General features: G+C 32.2%; 1 protein-coding gene across 3 annotated transcripts in view; it reads right to left on the minus strand.

Moving 5' to 3' along the window:
• Positions 1–10,115: 10,115 nt before the first annotated feature.
• The window catches only part of LOC125071258 (interaptin-like), a 31,847-nt gene continuing 23,526 nt past the window's right edge, over positions 10,116–18,436 (minus strand). For 2 of the 3 annotated variants that reach the window (XM_047681396.1, XM_047681395.1), the window contains exons 3-4: positions 11,712–14,698; positions 10,118–11,183 (exon numbers count right to left, since the gene is read on the minus strand). In XM_047681396.1, coding sequence (XP_047537352.1) covers positions 11,072–11,183; positions 11,712–14,698 — 3,099 coding nt within the window. In that variant the 3' untranslated portion in view covers positions 10,118–11,071. Of the gene's footprint in view, positions 11,184–11,711; positions 14,699–14,981; positions 15,748–15,895; positions 16,194–18,436 lie in introns of those variants that run through there. The other variant, XM_047681394.1, reaches the window with a different exon arrangement.

Here is an 18,436-nt window from a genome sequence, read left to right on the forward strand (position 1 = left end):
CGTGAAAACTACATAAAACCTATCGAAGCAGAAACGTCCGAAGATGGCGACTATATTTTTTTGGATGGCTACATTAATAATTTTTTGAAATACGTTCATGCCTCTTCCTTTTTTTATTTAAAGTTTATTTTAATACTCAGTGGGTTAAAAAAAAAACATAAAAACAAGAGTGTTACACTTTTAATGAGTAGTTAATTTGTTATAATTATTATTTACCTAAATTAAAATAACACAAAAAATATATATCATGAATACATTTCTAGTGGTTAATTCACGTATTTAATATCAAAAGCAATAACGCTTTAATTCCAACAGTTCTTGGTACTCATGTTCGGGCGAGTCTTGACAGACAGCCTTTGGGAGATCTCCGTGGAATCCAATTAACGTGAGAACTAAGTCGGATGCACACGCGAACAACCATCGAGTAATATTCCATCGTGATATGAAACAGTCTTAAAGCCAAGAACGATACACACACACATTAATACGTAAATTCGTAATGTCTATCGCATTATTTACGATGAATTGTTACATTAACAGCCTGTAAACTTCCTACAGCTGGGCTAAGGCCTCCTCTCCCTTTGAGGAGAAGGTTTGGAGCATATTCCATGTTATGTTAGATTTATATTTAGAATATTTGTAAATAATAAAATTGACACAAGAAAAGACTCGCTGAGTTCCTTTCGCCGGTTCTTTTCAGGTCAGGGTTACCTTTTCCGAATCGGTGTTAGTGTTTAATTTGACAATCAATAAGTTAGTGTAATGCTTCTATATTGAATAAAGGAATTTGATTTGATTTGATTTAAAAATCATTTATTGGTAATTTTTTAACGATAATTTAATTATAAACAAACCAGATATACAAATTATTATAAAAATGCTAATCAGAATGCTGGAAGTATAACCTCTCTGAATCACAACGCTCAATCTTTAAAATCAGGGCTACCTTGATTCAACAGAAGAGTTTCGTAGAAGGTATTCTATAATATTTTTCATTACTTAACTACGGACATGAGATTTCAAGAAAATTTAGCACTACAATTATAATTTTCAGACTTTTAAAAGTATAATAATTTAGTCTATGAGATCAATTTCTTGTCGGAAGTCCAGCGTTGGGTTATCTTCCCATTATTATTCTATATGCTTACTTACATATGTTTATATTATTTTTTATACAACTTCATTAACACTTAATGTATGTATCAAAATCAAAATATACTTTATTCAAGTAGGCTTTTACAAGCACTTTTGAATCGTCATTTATCTATACTATACTAAGTGAAGCTACCGCCGGTTCGGAATGTAGCTTTTACCTAGAAGAACCGGCAATAAACTCAGTAGTTACTCTTTTTCAATATCTAAAAAAACAGTCATGCTATGATAATTTATATATCATGTAATAAAGTGTATATTGTTCATTAATAATAATTTGTTTTGCTCCTTGCTCCGAAGTAAACGGCAATAGAAGCCTTTTAGATGGACCATTTAATAGTCTATATAAACAAGGGCATGCTCTTAACCACTAAGCAACATCACTCAAGAGAATTCCTTTACCTTCGTTAGTGGAATAATTTCGGCATAAAAATCCACTTAATCCGAGATGCTTAGGAATTATGATTCCGTATTCTTATTATTAAATACTTTTAACCTAAGCTGCACATCCCCCCCCCCCCCTTAAACAGACGTTAACGCCCCTTTAGAAATAATTTACGTAACGGTATGAGTTTGATTTATTCCTATATTTAATCTTTATCATGTGTCATGTATCATGTGTCATTGGACCTTTTCATCGTGCTATAAAAAATATTATTAAGAACTAAAACCTATCAATTATTATTAAAGTCCTATAGTTAGTTTAAGGTCCATAATAGATTGAGGAACGAGTTTAGATCTTATTCCACCAAACTGCTTCAATGCGAATCGGTTTTCATTCTCATTTTCAATCACTGTAGCAGATTTTCTTCCACGCACAAGTTTACTTTACCCAGCACAATATTAATTACAAATAAATAAATCAGTGGTTCTATCCTGTTTCATTTTTAGATCCGTTTCAGTTTTCTTTATTCCAAATTCATGGTTCATAATTTCACATGAGTTTTTATTATACCTTCAAAAAGTGTACCATATTTTACGATAACAACTTCGATATATAATTTAAAAATTCGCATCACACTCATTTCCACGGAACCCTACAACCTTGTAACCCTCTACAATTTGCCGAGACCAATCCACGATGTTCGTTATCTCTCGCCGAGGGAGGCCCATTATCTTAGAAGAAATGATATATAGTAAATTGTTCTAATCTATACGCCTTACGGAGAATTTTCTTTGTAAGTTATATTATCCTGAGTGATTGGTTATATTATATTTAAAAATATATGATCAACTAGCGACCGCCACTGGCTTCGCTCGGGTGCTATTTATTAATATCGAAAATGGTATAGTATAAACATAATTTTTACCAATAACAAACGGAAATATTTTAGCTTTCTACCAGTGAATTCTTTTGTTTATAAATTGGATCCTTAGTTCCGAAAATTTATATTAGTAGATTGATTTTTAAATATATGAAGAAGATTTGTCCTAGTACTTAAAACATCTAATCTTAAAGGAAAAACTAAAGAGACTAAGATTATATACCACTGAATTATCATGTGTTTAATTTACGTTTATTTTATTTTCGTTTTAATAATAATAATAATTCATTATTTTTGTTCGTAATATCGATATAATTAATAAATAGAGAAGGAATTATATAATGAGACGCAGTGAGATCATGGGTCTACCTTTGTAAATGTTAAGCGCTATTTGAAAAATATTAATTATGTTCGTTATAATTCTAAATCTATGTAGGACGTTGGTATATCAGAAATAAAATACTGAATTCAGATAATAAAATCAAGGCTACTTGGAATATAAGTAACGGTTTTACTGTAAACTTAAAATAAAATGTTGCTTATGGAATTAAACTTTGGAAATGAATATGCATATTTGGATTTGAAGGTGGCAAATGCTTTTGAAACTATTTTCAATAAAATAGTCGCCGAAATTTGTATACCCACTTTGAACTAAATAATTCTTCATGCAAAAAGACAAAATGAGTACTTACCTAATGTAAGAAAAAAAAATTCAAGTTAACTTAAAACAATAGTGATCTATATGTAACCGACACTTCAGTATTTCTAGGATGATTCCTGAATTGATATTTAGACTCAAAACTTCAGTGGAACCTCTATTCATCGTCCCCGACAGGGAAACTCAGTTCCACAGCATACGCGTTTAGAAAAGTTAGACAAGTAACTGGTGTTGGTACTGCTTAATTAGTATTTTATTTTGATTTTGATTTCATTACTTTGGGGTAAAGTTGAGGATAATGAATCTGCTTTCATGCTGCTAATTAGAGGTGTCCGATCTATTTATAATTGAAGTCGAGACCCCCTTCGGAATATTTTTAGTTAAGTATACTTACAGTGCTTCACAATATATTTACAACAATATTATGTATATGCACAATAATAAAGATCATTTCGAAAGAAACAGTTGCAAGCATTTTATAGACACGAGGAGGAAAGGTAAACTAATAACACCTAGTTTCCGACACACAGTTAAAGCATCCTTCCTGGAGCACGGTATTCATTTCTATAATAACATTTCACGGTTATTTTTAACTTTACCTATTTAAAAAAAACGATGATATATATAAGGCAAATTACTCGATACAAAATTTTATTAAAGATAAAAAAGGCAAACTTAGATTTTATTGATTACTAGGCATGATATATTAAAATTTAATTGTACTTTTGATATACTCTGTAATTCTTGCTTTTATGAGCCTACTGGAAAAAAGAATATTTTGATTGGATGTAATTTAAAAAAAAAAATTACATATTTCAATAAAATAGGCTTTTTAAGCCATTTTTATCGACGTATTCAAAATATAGATTCTACTCAAAAGAACCAATGAGAAACTAAATAGTTACTGTATCCACTAATTAAGTAACATATGCACGTCATTAAAATACAATTGAATTTATAAATCCAGTATGAAAATCAAACGTAACTCAATGCTTTTTATCATCCACATAATTTTGTATCGATCAAAATATACATATAAATATATTAATTGGCAAAATACATAAACGATCGAAATTTAAATACTGTTGGAAAACACAAACACATATCGAATATCAAATGTGTTTTATAAAAGTTAAAATAATAGAGCACGTTCTAGAAGAGCCATTTATCTAGAGCGTCTGTTAGCACCAGTTTCCGATCAAATATCAGACAGTACTGTTTGACTTGACACACAATGCAATAATTGGATAACTGCCTCGGATGCAATACGTAATGTGTTGGCAACGCTCCATCATTGCGATGTCTCGGTAAATTTGCTTGTTACCCTTAAATTGGTTGTTTTGTAAAGAAAAATCTCCGATGACGCAGATATGTAAATATTATACGGTAAATTATTGTTTGTTATCGTTGCGAAATGAATTAGTTGTTTGGAAAAGGCATTTTTTATTTGTTTAATTAATTCTTAATACAAGTCACTTGAATTTTGAATTAAAAAAACTGAATACTACGTGTAGACAAAGTATAAAATATTATATTGTGTTCCTATTCTGTCCATAATTCATAACTTACTAGACTTGCTTGAAGACAATGTGATCTAAAAACTTAAATTAACAACATTTTAATACTAGCAACCGCCTCTACCTATCAGCCTGATGGGCGGAGGCCTTCTTTCCTCTTATAGAGAAGGTGTGGACCTTTTTACATCATGCGGCACTTTGCGGATTTTTGTATATAGATGCGGCACATATTCACGGTGTAAAGCCTTGTTTTTAATTTATTTAATATATGACAGCAGACGGGCATACTACTTTGACCGCCCATAGACAAGAACTAAGTTACTATATTTGTATGGTCTGCCTATTATTATACTGGGTCACTCTCCATCTAAATCAAAACAATACTAATAATTAGTGTTTGACAGTAGATTCCTAAATATATAATAATAAATGCGGAAGTGAGATCGTTTATTTGTTCTTTTGTCACCCTTTCGCGTCTTAATTTCTCTATCGATACAGAAAAGGACAAAGGGCACCGCACACCTTCCCACCACGAGCACACTCGCAAATTCAGTTAAAAGCAAAACCATGTAAATATTTAAAAAGTAATAAACGTCTAATGTACATAAAATAATACTCGAAACAACAAAATAATTACTCCAAATTAATAAACCCCTCATGACTCTTATCATGGAATAAAAAATACAGATAAAATAAAAACGAACATCATGCAGAAAATCCTAAGCAGTAATTTTCAACTGGCGACCGATAAAGATAACCATTTGTGATTTTGTATTCTGGTTCTATATTGTAGCTGTTTAAAACTAACATTGAGAACCGAAAGACTTATGAATAGAACATATGGATCGCAAACTCGGTCGCTGATTCATATCCAGTCAACGCCAGTTTTTTTATAAGTTTGTGTTATAATAATTCATCTCGTGGTCGATGGTGAAATAACGTGTTGATACTAATTAATTTCTGCCAACTACTAAAGTGTTGCAGAAGTAGAATAATAACCTCCTCCTTCTCTCTAGAGAGAGACAGAGAGAGAGAGAGAGAGATCGGAAAACATAATCCCAGCATTATTTTACTAATTATATCTTATTGACAAAGATAGATACAAACATATATTTTATATTAATATTTATTTATTTGATTTGATCACAATATGTACTCAGCCGTTTCTGGCACACAACGTTTTACATAATAATATAATTACATTGAATTTACTTTTAATTAACATAATTATTTCCGTATATAAAATTTAATGCAGATTTTACGTATTTTCATAATTACAATTAGTTGAAATTCTATTTATTAAAATCAAATTAAAAAAAAATACCTATTGCACAAATGCGTCATACGCTCATGCGTGTTTAATGATGGTAACTTTAGCAGTATTAAACAGTTGAATCGCAGTTCCGATTAAATGGACGGATAATGAATCAGTTCTCTTGTCACCAGTGAACACAACAAGAGCGAGATTTTTTTTATATAAAACAGCGGCAAATGTTCCATCTGATGATGAGTTCACCGACGCCTGTTAACATTGGCCATGTGAGAAATTTTAACCATTTATTATCCATTGCCAATGCACCACCAACCTTGGGAATTAAGCTGTGTCAAGTCATTCCTTACATGGCCAATGCACCACCAACCTTGGGAATTAAGCCGTGTCAAGTCTCTTGTGCCTATAGTTACACTAGTACAAGGGACAAGGCTGAGACTATGTAATGTTATATGTTTCATAAATATTTTATCTCAAGGTACATAACTTTTATATATCACAATATTAATTTAATAATTTCACATCTCCAAAAAATACAAACGAAATTATCATTCAGAAATATAGATGTGAGCGAAAATGCTCCCTATGATCAGATATTTCACCTAAAATGTGATATTTATCCAGAATCATGATACGTTGATGAGATAACAGTTCGTTGTTCTGCATGATAAATGTTTTGGCACGTCGCCATCTCCGAAAATCCCTTTCTATACGAATTTAATACTTATTGTTGACAACGATATAATGATACCGCCATATCTATTGTTTGATTATATTGGATGGCTTTTAATAAATAAGCAGTAAGTGAATAATACGTGAACGAAGGTTCAAAGTTCAGCTCAAAGTTGCGCTAATATTTATTAGCGGTGATGGCAGACATCATTAGGAAACTAGGGTGGAGATGAAAATCTGCCACATACATATGCATTAACACGCTGTATAGCATCGTGATGGTATAAACTCCAAACTTTCCCTTGGAAATAAGAAAAGCCTTAGCCCTGGAGTAGAATTTTCACGGTCTATTGTTTTGTACGATTTTGGTTGATGATATTTTTTTATTCATGTATTTAGTAAAGGTTCAATCTTAATTTATACATTAAGTTTTTTTTTTAAATCATACTTCTTAATAATGGAATTAATTTCCGTTTTTCTAACCTTTAATTTCATTTTTTAACCTCTAGCTTCTGAAACCTGCATGTGTCTAATTTCAACGAAATTCTGCCACATGTGTATTCCGCCAACCCGCATTGGAGCAGCGTGGTGGAATATGCTCCAAACCTTCTCCTCAAAGGAGAGGAGGCCTTTATCCCAGCAGTGGGACATTTACGGGCTGCTAATGCTAAAAAAAAAACATCACCTGCATTGTGATTGGTCGATGGCAGCTGATGACGCAATATGCAACCAATGAGCATTCAGTATTTAGTGAGATAAGTTAATCTTTGACATCCATTTGAAAACTAAATTATGACATTATTATTCAATCTGCATTTGAACGCACAAGACGTATTTTTCCACCTTGGAAAATATATAACTATCTTCTATCTCTAGCTTCTAAAGCTTTCTTTGAACATATATCTAAATATTTAATTAGAATCTTAAACAATGATAATTGGTTTTCTGCATAAGAGTTAAATCATTACGCGCGTTACAAATTAAATTACGAAAACCAAAACGCATTAAATCTTTTGCTATTGTTTTATTAAATTATTATAGTAAGATCCAAAACATTTCTAAAATTTAAACCACGCCCATTTAGAGCGTCCGTATAAAAGGCGTAATGTGGCTAGATAAATTAAATCAGTGCATTTAAAATCGCACCGCAAGCCGTAGCTAGTACACCTATATACGCTAAGTGGTATAGTTTGGAGCCACGAGAGCGTTTCGTTGTAACACGACTGTAAAAAGAGGTTTTTACGGTGTAGGAGGAACGGGGAGATGGCGTATATCCTTATTTGCGCCGGTACGTGACCACAGCCTTGCATTTGATTTAACTAAAAGGATTTAAAAATGTTAGGGATTTTATATTGCGCTTGCAAAATTTTTGTTTTATTTTAGCAACGTAGGAAGAATTATTTGGGTGGACACGTTAAGGAAGCTTGCTTTAATAAATTTTCTATTAAACATTTGATATAAATTTGACAAGTCGTCATATGAATAAAATATCATATAAGGTTTTTATTTTTTGAAACGACCTATTCTGATATAAAAACTACTTTTCGCCCGCGGGTTCACTCACGATTTACGTGTTAGTAGCCTGTGTCCTTCATGGTGGATGGCCTTTCTTCGTACAAAATATAAGTTCAATTTTCAGTTCTGTTGTTTGACCGTGAAATCGTAACACACTAACAGACAGATCTACATTCAAATTTATTAAATTAGTATACATAGTTACTAAATCAAATATTGGACTCAACGTTCCCTTTAAACTATAGTGAAGTAATTTCACTAGTGAGATAACGCCTCTTCTTCTTTTTGTTGGAGCTAATTCCGCCACGCTGCTTTAATAGGTGATATACATGGTGATACACACGTGATCGTTCAAAAGTTACCTTGTATTTGAAATTACACTAGCTCACTCATATACATACTGCATAGCGGTAAAATACATCACCGACCCATGATCAATTATTAATAAATAATAATATGATAAAATTACCCTATGAGTTTATTAAAAAAAAAAAAAACTTTAGTAAAGTTCATTTCAACAATTCAACTACTGCAAAATGTATCTAGAATAAAGCATCTCGAAATGGACACAACTACCTCATAACGTAACTTTTGACAGCTCAAGCTCCTACATTTATTTCCGTTAAAATATACCGGAAACCCGAAAGTTTCCTAAAGACGAATGCAGGAACTTTCATTCGACCAAATCCATTCGAACGATTGTCATATAAATTTTTAGGTAACAATATATCTTAGATATCAAATACTAATGCATTTTTCATTGTCTTTCCCGTTCATGTTTGATCCACAAACCGATTGCTTAAAATACAATATTTATATCTTTTATTTAAAAACTTTCTTGAGCATATTATTAGTTAACTTTTAGGCAAATTAATACAACAAGATAACTATACTATATTAAAATAAAATAAATTAGACTCGTAAAAGTAAAATCGACATTATTCAGATTATTTATCTCAGTTTCCAAGATTGGTTGCACATTTGTTATGAAAGAAATTATTAAAATTTATTGTGGTGCTAATGTGTATGGGCAGTGGTGACCACTTATGATCAGGTGACCACTTATGATCAGGTAGCCACCTTAACATCTGCCGATCCACCTATCAATACCATATTCTCGACAGAATACTTTTATTTGAATGACCCAGATTCCGATCCCAGAACAAATAGTAAGATACGCTAATAAAACTATATGAAAATACATGAGAAAGAACAATATCTTAAAAGTGCAAAATTCAATCGAGATGATTGGACATGCAAATTTAATTTTATAATTAAATAGAGTCGCATAATACACAGTATAGATGATTTCGTTTATTTAACTAGGATAAATTATAATTATCATTTATCAGACAATCGTCATCTACTGCTGAATATATGTTTCTCCTAAGGTGCGCTGAAGCTCCCGATTCTCCGCATTCCACATCCAGTTATATCCGTCACCTTCTTGAAATCATCGTTCCACCTGGCTAGAGGGTCTCCACTCTAGGACTCGTTTGTTCAAACGGACATCAGTCGACGCACGAGACAAGCCCATTACCGCTTCAGTATTCGATATTGCTGGCTTTTTCCGGATTAGTATCGTTACAAATGCTGAGTGACATTGAATTTGTGGACTAGTCCCGCAGTAATATCCACGTATCATCGAAAACGAAAGTTTTCAAACATCATAAAATCCAAATGACGATATTTCCTAAATAACGACCAAGATACATTAAGTATGAGGACCTGAAAAAAATAACGACCTCGGTGTATTATAGCTTTATTATGCATACATGTGTCATAACCATAACGTTGATGACCCAAGCTCAACTTTGCAATTCTTTACATGAGAAATTAAATCTGAAATAGAGAAGTCTCGTAGGATCTAGAATAAAAATTGAAAATTCTTGAGTAAATAAGAAAACCATCAAAGAAAAGACAAAAATAAATGTAACTTCAATTATAAAGAATTTAAATAATACACGTAAAAAATATTTTATATTTTATTAATAAAACTCAACAATAATCCACAATTAAATAAAACGATAAATTATTATAACGTGATTCATGCAACTGTTTAAGAATAAATATGGCACAATTTATTTGGTATGTTAATTATATTAAATATAATGAAAGTAAATAAGCAATCATCGATGTACAAGGGAGCACATTAAACATCTTTTTAATTACAAAAAAACGTAAAGTAACACTGTACATTTAAATACGTTAGAAAAATTTACGATGGCTTAAAAACTGCTTCACAATTGGCAAAGAAATACAAACCAATTCAGACGTCAGTAGATTTTCGTAAATTTTGGGTTTAACGGCTTTAAGTTTTTGCGTTAACAAAATTAATTTTCTAGCAAATTGAAACGTTAGATGTTTACGCGGTTCAATGTATACGCGGAACAACCTTTTTCTACCAACTTAAATCTCATTTGGTTAACCCAATATGGCAGCTACTGAAATTCCTTTTTCAAATGTAAGTATAAAAAGACAAAAAAAAAACAGTTTTTATTAATTATACCAATTTGATGAATTCTTCTAAAACTAAGACTAGAGAGATTTTAATCTAGGATGATATTGCGTGTTACATACAAATATTCTATGATCGATGGCTATTTTAGTTGCAAAATACCGTTGATTATTGATAAAAACTTATGAACATAAGTAAATAATTCAACAAATAGGAACGTTAAGAAAATTGCTGAAATATGTTTGCTTTGAGAATTTGTAAGTACAATCATGAAAAGGAATTATACCTTTACCTTTAGAAGTTATTTTGGGGGTATTTGTATCTTCTTCTTTCATATATCAAATCAATGGTAACAGAAAGAGATAAATGATTTATTAAACAACCTTTAAGTAAGGTAGTTAATAATTAAACAATTAATAAAAATCTTAATACAAAACATTATTTTTTATACTCTTAGCTTAGACCAATATTTCGCTTTCGATATTTTAAAGATCATTCGATAGTTACACTTAGCAAATATTAAATCTAATAATTACAGTATTTTTATATTAACGACTAAGTTACTTAATCTTCGGTACCGGTTATCCATTGAAGGTATTTAAACGATCTTGACTGGACGGGAGGAGCTCTCGTGTCTACTCTCATCCGTTGCTTTGGGTACGCCGTTGTTTGCTCTCTGTAATTATATAAATAGCCTTAAATGTAACATTAAATGTAATAAAATAAAACACAATATACAGTTCTAACGAAAAAAATCCTTTATAACTGTTTGTTATTTCGGGTTCATATGAGGATCGAAAGCTACATGATGTAACATACAAAGAAGAAGCATCCGCTTACGAAAAATAAATATCCCGTATTTTTAAATTATTTCTAAGTATGTAAAAATTCTTGAAAAAAAAGAAATCGAAATTTTGTGACTATTGAATTACCAACTATAATAGAAAGCCTTAGATTTGAACTAAAATAAAAAGATTGATAAATGCCAGAAATCCATCCGATCCAAGAAATAATTATTTATTTATTTAATATGTCGACGAGTTTGTCCTGATTTGCAAGCGCAATCTACTGTTAAAATTATCTGTATTGGGTAGACAGAATATTGGATAAATTAGGCTCAATCTTTTTTTATGATTATGAAATTTAACATTTATCTTCTCTATACCTAAGTAACAGAAAACAATATTTTATAGAAAAAACTCACCTAGGTTCTGCAGAAGCACGACCATGGTATGCAGGCACAGACGGATTATGATAAGTTTTTGGATGAATAGTCGGGTTCAAGGTGTGGCTCTGAACGGGCGGATGTTCTGACGGCAATGGAGACTGGTAATTATTTGGGTTGTATCGATCAACCGATACTCCTCTTGGTCTCTCTTGTATCGTATTGATATTACTCTTAACATACGAACTTTGTGGCCGTCCACGACCAAGAGTATTTGTTTTTGGCCATTCTTTCGAACCAACATATTCTGGCTCATAGCTTCTTTCTCGCCATGACCGTGGCCTTAACGTTTGCGTCCAACTTGGTGTCACTGTCGCTGGGTATTCATTGGAAGCAGCATACTTAGGATCTTCCTCCCAAGGTGGTCTTATAGATGTACTTTCAGTTTGGGTAGTCGTTTGAGAAGCCTTCTCTGTAAACTCTCTTAATTCCTTCCGCCATTGAGGCTCTACAAATTCGGTCGGTTCATTATTATCATAATAATATTGAGGCGATGGGTCAGGCTGTGCTGAGAGTTTAGTTTCGTTTGGTATGTAAGTTGATTCCGGTACAGATATATAACGCCGTTCATATTCACTATAGTATGTTTTTCGTCCAGAAATTTTAGATGAATCATCAACCGTCACAGGTTTAACAAAAGATTGGTTTGGAGCTGGTGGTATGTACGCAGTTGGTGTCGGTTTTGAAAACTTTCCCGGTGGTGGTTTTGGTTTCCAGGTTTGGTTATTTTGGTTTATGTTAGGAGTATAAGATACCGTAGGGGGTGGCTGATAGTAACTTTGATTTTCAGTGATGTAACTAGAATCCTGTTCCCACGGGGGTGGAACATAGGATGAGTTAAATTGTTGTGTGGACGTTTGGTAGCTTTCTGTTGATTCTTTTTGTAGTGATGAGTATTGATTGGAAGCAGTATTGGAAACCGGCTTTGTATCGAATGTGCTACTTACCCAACTTGGTTTTGGAGTATAAGTTGGATAGATGTTAGATTGAGCGTTGTTGGTATTACTTTTGTATATGTTTTGAGAATTATTTTCCACGTAAGTTGATTGGAACTCGGGTTTAGGTGTATATTGTTGCTGTGTGTATGTTTGATATTGTGGTTGCGTTGGTATTTGGTTATGTGATGGAGCTTGATTTTGTTGATTCCAAATCTGGCTCGGAAGAACAGGAGTTGGTGTTACGGTATTGTTTATGACATTTTCTCTTGTATTTTGTTGATACCATTGTTGGTTTTTAGTTATCGTGCTAGGTTTCACGTTGCTTACTGTCAAAACTTCAGACTGTGGCTCTTCCGACCATTGATTTTGTTCATAGCTCTGACTACTTTGATAATTGTTTTGATATATATCTGAAGTAGGAACTTGACGATCCACACTAAGTCTTTCAAGAAGTAAGCTATGACGTCTCTCTGTTGGGGGATCTGGTGTGTAAACAGGCTGGTATGGTTTCGATATTGGTTGAGGAGTAGCCAATACTCTATCGGTAATCGGTGAAAAATAAGTTTTCAACGTAGGAATTGTTTGTTGCGTTTGCTCATAAGCATGATCTAAAGTTTTTGTTGTACGATTTACCGTCACAAAATTTTCTATTCTGTTATATTCAGTCTGTGTACTTAAAGCTCCAGTTGGTTTATCTGTGGTCGTTGTTATAATTTCTGTATGAGATTTTTTGATTATCTCTTGAGCTGGGCCAATAGGCTTGATTTCAATATCTTCTACTTTTTCAAAAGGTATTGAAGGCTCCCTAAATGATACCTTCGGTTCAGAATTTATTGTTCTATGAAGAATTTCTTCTTCAATTTCTTGTTTTTTATGCTCTTCCTTTGTTGTCATTGCTTCGGATACAGGTTCTTGTGATATATCAACCTTTTCATTACTTTTATTATCTTCTTCAGGCTTTTTCTCAACTTTTATTTCAATTTTAGTTTCTTCTTCTGTAGGTATAATAGAAGTTTTATCCTTGATTTCAACTTTCGTTTCAAGATCTTCAACTTCTTCATAACTTTCCTCAACCTCTTTTTTACTTTCTTTTTTTAAACTATGAACTTCACTCGTGACATTTTCAATTTCCTTTGCCTTTACTATTTCATCTTTGTCTTGTTCTTCTTCATTACTAACTTCAATCTCTTTTTCCACATTTACTACTTCTTCATTAGAAACCGATTCTTTAATATCCTCACTTTCCTCTTCTTCTTCAATCTCCTCTTCTTGTTCTATTTCTTGTTCTTGCTGATCAGGCTCTTCTTCCTTCGTTTCATCATTTCCTTCTACTTCGACAGTATTTTCCACATTTTCATTTTCATCTTCATTTTCTTCAGATTGTTTATTTGGTGGCTTCTTAACTATTACTACTTCCTCTACCTCAACATCTCCATCTTCCTCTTGTTCCTCCTCTTCTATCTCTTCTTCAATTTCTTCCTCAGATTCTTCACCAGTCGATTGTATTACAACAACTTTTTTTGTTGTGCTTGATTCTAATTTTTCTTCACCTGTAATGATATGTCCATTTTCTTTTACTTCAGTCTTTGGTTTTTCACTAATCAATTCATCGTCGCTTTGCTCTTCAACTTCTTCTCCGTTTTCTTTGGATTCGGTTCCTTTACTTTCAGAGACTTCTTTTGAAATTTCGACAATATCGTCAGTATCGTTTACCTCAACATTTTCAATTTCATCCTCTTCTTCTTCTTCAATTTCGACAACATCATCAGCGATCTCCTTTGGTATTGTTCGAGTCTCCGTTTTAGTAGAAATTTCTGTTTTACCATCTTTAGTAGTTTTCGTAATTGTCTTTTTAACTTCTTCGATTGTACCATCAGGTAAAACTTTCTTTAAAACTTCAACTTTAGTCTCAGTTTTTGCAGCTGACGTTTTGGTAGGTAGCTTAATAAAAACTGCTGCTTCGGTGTCACCATTTTTATCTGATTCATTGTCCGTGTTATTTTGTTTTTTAACAGTCTTCACTTGTTTCTGAAAGAAATTAAATGAAAATAAGAAACAATAATTATAGCATACACATAAAAAATACATTACCTAATATTGAAATAGTTAGTGACATCAATATTTTGAAAATGTTATAGTAACAGTAAAGCTTAGAATTTATTTAAAGTAATAAGAAAAGTTAATAAACTCACAATTAGTATTAGTGCATTCTTTTGAATTCTTTAATATTGTAGAGTAAATACGTATAGCATACAATGTAAACAGACATATAAATACAGATATAATAAGAGCACAGTAATTTTAAATCGACCTGTTCATAATTATTTGTCGCTACATCTTGCAATGGAGTAGATGTTAACTGGATACTGATACTGGATACTGGATTTATTTCATTATCAGTAGCATTCTTTAGTAAAATATTTGGATTATATACTTGAGAGTTTTCATATTGCCGAGTCTTTTCTTCAGAACCAGCGCTTTTTATTCCGATCTCGTTGATTGTTCCTTGAGGTTCAGATTGAAAATATTTAGCATCGTAACTTATTTCAGGCAGTGTAATATCTGTATTATCGTAGCTACCGTAACTTGGTAGTATCTTAGATGGATTACTAGTTGTTTTCTTATAATCATGCACTGCAGCCGGTTTATAATTAGAACTTATATTGTTATTAGACAACTCCGACGAAGGTTTGTTTATTTCTCGCCACGAATCATTACCGTACTTATTCGTTGGAAGTGTAGATACTGGAGAAATATTACTTGGTGGAAGAACTTTAGGTGCATCTGATATACTCCTTGTTTTCAGTAAAGACTTGGGATTAGCTGGTAATTGAAATGTAGGAAAAACTTGCACCGGTAAGCAATTGAAATTCGGTATCGTACCAGGAGTGACCGGAGGAGATTTAAGAGTTTGAGCTGGCGTCTCTGAAACTCCTTCGCTCATAGCATTTCTCATTAATCGCTTAGCCATCCGTTCGGACTTAATCTCTGAGAGATCCAGTCCTCCTGGCGTATATGTGAAAGGCTTACGTTCTTTATTCATAGCTCCGTATAAAGCTGGCGGAGTATTCATCTTGCTGAAAGGAGTTTTTACAATGGTATTGTATTAAACATAACTAACATTAATCTATTCGATTTAACTGTTACGGTATAAATAACGTCGAAAGCTAGAAAGCCATTTGGCAAATTGACAAGTACAGTAAAAAATAGATATGAGATACTCACTAGAGTCGACGTTAACGGTAAATTATTACATTTACTTCCTGTACTGTAACGTCATGAATATTTGGGTTATTCGTATTGCGAACACATTTATACAATTCACTAACCAGATACAACACTAACTGTTTATGTTTCACGTCACTTGTAACTTAAGAAAATGACAACTTTTTGAGATGGAACATGCAAATTATTCAGTAGAAGTTAAATATAGTACAGGGATAGTAAATGAGCCAGTGGATTTGAATCCGGGAATTGTTGCGCGCGGTCGGCGCGTGCGCCGCCTGCCGCCTACTGCCGTTCGCTCGCTACCGCCATGTATTTTGGTCGCGACCCCAATATTAACGGGCGCCTTGTCTACAATTTGTCTTGGGCGGATCGTCACAAAAACGTTATGGTTACATTTAAACGATTGATTATTTAAGAAAAACAAGTAATTTTTTTTTTTAATACGATGATTTGCTTAAACTAAACTTTCAAAGCACTATAATACGTTAGTGAGTTCAAACTTGCCATCTTATATTTTACGATGTCTCCAGTATGTTGGTTGCCTTTGCCTATTTCTTAGAAATTACATAAACAAATAGTTTATTTTACTTCCCGCCGTTTAGGAAAATAAAAGTATACGTTCAATCACTTATTATTAACAAACTGTTTAGTAATAAGTGCATATTTTAAAACAGCACGCTGTCAATATATAATATTCATTGATCGTACATCAGACATAATAAATGTCAAATAATATTTAGGGATGTCATTAAATAGACATTGTTTATATCTCAAAAATATTTTCCACAGTGTCTTAAGGATAAAATTTTCATCTGAAAAATGTGAATCCGCTAAAGAAGATTATCCATTTTTCATTGGCTATGATCCAAAAATGTATTTAATCTGTACAACGATCACAAACAAATAAAATACTTATATTTAAATGTAATAAATATGTTTATATATCATTTCGAAAGACAACAAGACGTTTGTAATCCAAAGTCCATTGACCTGTTCATTCCATCGCGTTATATTTTAAGCTTCACCAATATTTCAATATGAGATATGTTTAATAACTGTATTTTCCCCTTCTCAGAAACCATAGATAATTGATTTGACTAATGTTTATTTTATCTGTTCCATGTTTTGTTTCTGTTTCAAGTTTGGAATTGCAAGTTCATTAACCTTTCGTATGATTACTATTGAAATTTTATTCTTCGTATTAGACTAAATATATTTCTCGTTCATTATATATGTAAGATGAAATATATTTGTAAACCTGTAAATGTCCCACTGTTGGGCAAAGGCCTGCTCTCCCTTTTGAGGAGAAGGTTGGGAATATGCTTCACCACGCTGCTCCAATGCGGGTTGATGGATTCACATGTTTTCCTTAACCGCCGACCTCGAGATGAATTATAAACACAAATTAAGCACACTAAAATTCAGCGGTGCTTGCCTGGGTTTAAACCCGCAATCTTCGGTAGAGATGCACGGTTTCTAACCACTAACACACTAACACATATTGGTTCAAAACACTAAATTAATTAATAATTTTAGAGCAATTAATTTATTAATATGTTATTACAATACTAAATACTAATTCTGTACTATATTCCAATATTTTTATGTGAGCATTTTTTTCGTCCATGTTACGTAATTACTCGTAGTTCATGAGGTTTTTTAGTTATTCGTAATCCTTTAACAAACCTTTCGTGTCGGAATTTCCTTATTAAAAATTAACGTATATTAAAACTGTGCAATTTTTAATCAGTGCCAACGTATTAGGAGAAAAATATACTATAAAAAAGAGTAATTTCCTTTTATAAAATCAGTTATTGTCAGGTCATAAAGGAAATGAAGAGATGGGGGTTTATTTAAAAATATATATGTCTCTTTGACAGCGTACATAGCCTGAGTACCTTCTCAGTATTTCCTTTAATACAATTGCAACTCTGCCATTTCTTATATTTTAGTATAACCATTTTAAATCACACTTATTTAGATAAAGGCGATGGATACCATGTGACAAATATCGTCGTTTTTTAAATATATGTGAATATTTACTCCTTACAACAACATGAGAAAAACGAGCAACATGGGGTGAATACTTTTGTTTGACCCCATTTTCACTCATTCTACAGTCATTTTAAAAGATAAACTAAGGCGGTTCGGAAATTTCTTTTGAGAACCGACGAGAAATTAAGTTGCTAAGATTATTCATCAATCTCATAAATGTAATAATTATATATAATTAAATACAAATATCCTGTATATACTGAGTCCAAGCTCATGTATACTTAATCTTGACTAGTTTTTATATCGCCCAGATGATCGGAATTACGATTCAACGAGTAAATGCTACTAGCGTTCTTTCTTCTTCTTCCATGTTTTGTGCAGTAGGAATTTTTAAATTTTGTATAATATATTTATATGTGTCTTCCATATATTAGATATATTTTTTAAATATATTTGAATATATTAATTGCTAAATTTAAATAAATTTTAATAGAAACCCATGATTTTTCACCAGAGTGGAATAAATTTTAAAAAGCTTACAAT

The sequence above is a fragment of the Vanessa atalanta genome, chromosome 19, assembly GCF_905147765.1.
Source record: "Vanessa atalanta chromosome 19, ilVanAtal1.2, whole genome shotgun sequence".
NCBI classification, from domain to species: Eukaryota; Metazoa; Arthropoda; class Insecta; order Lepidoptera; family Nymphalidae; genus Vanessa; species Vanessa atalanta.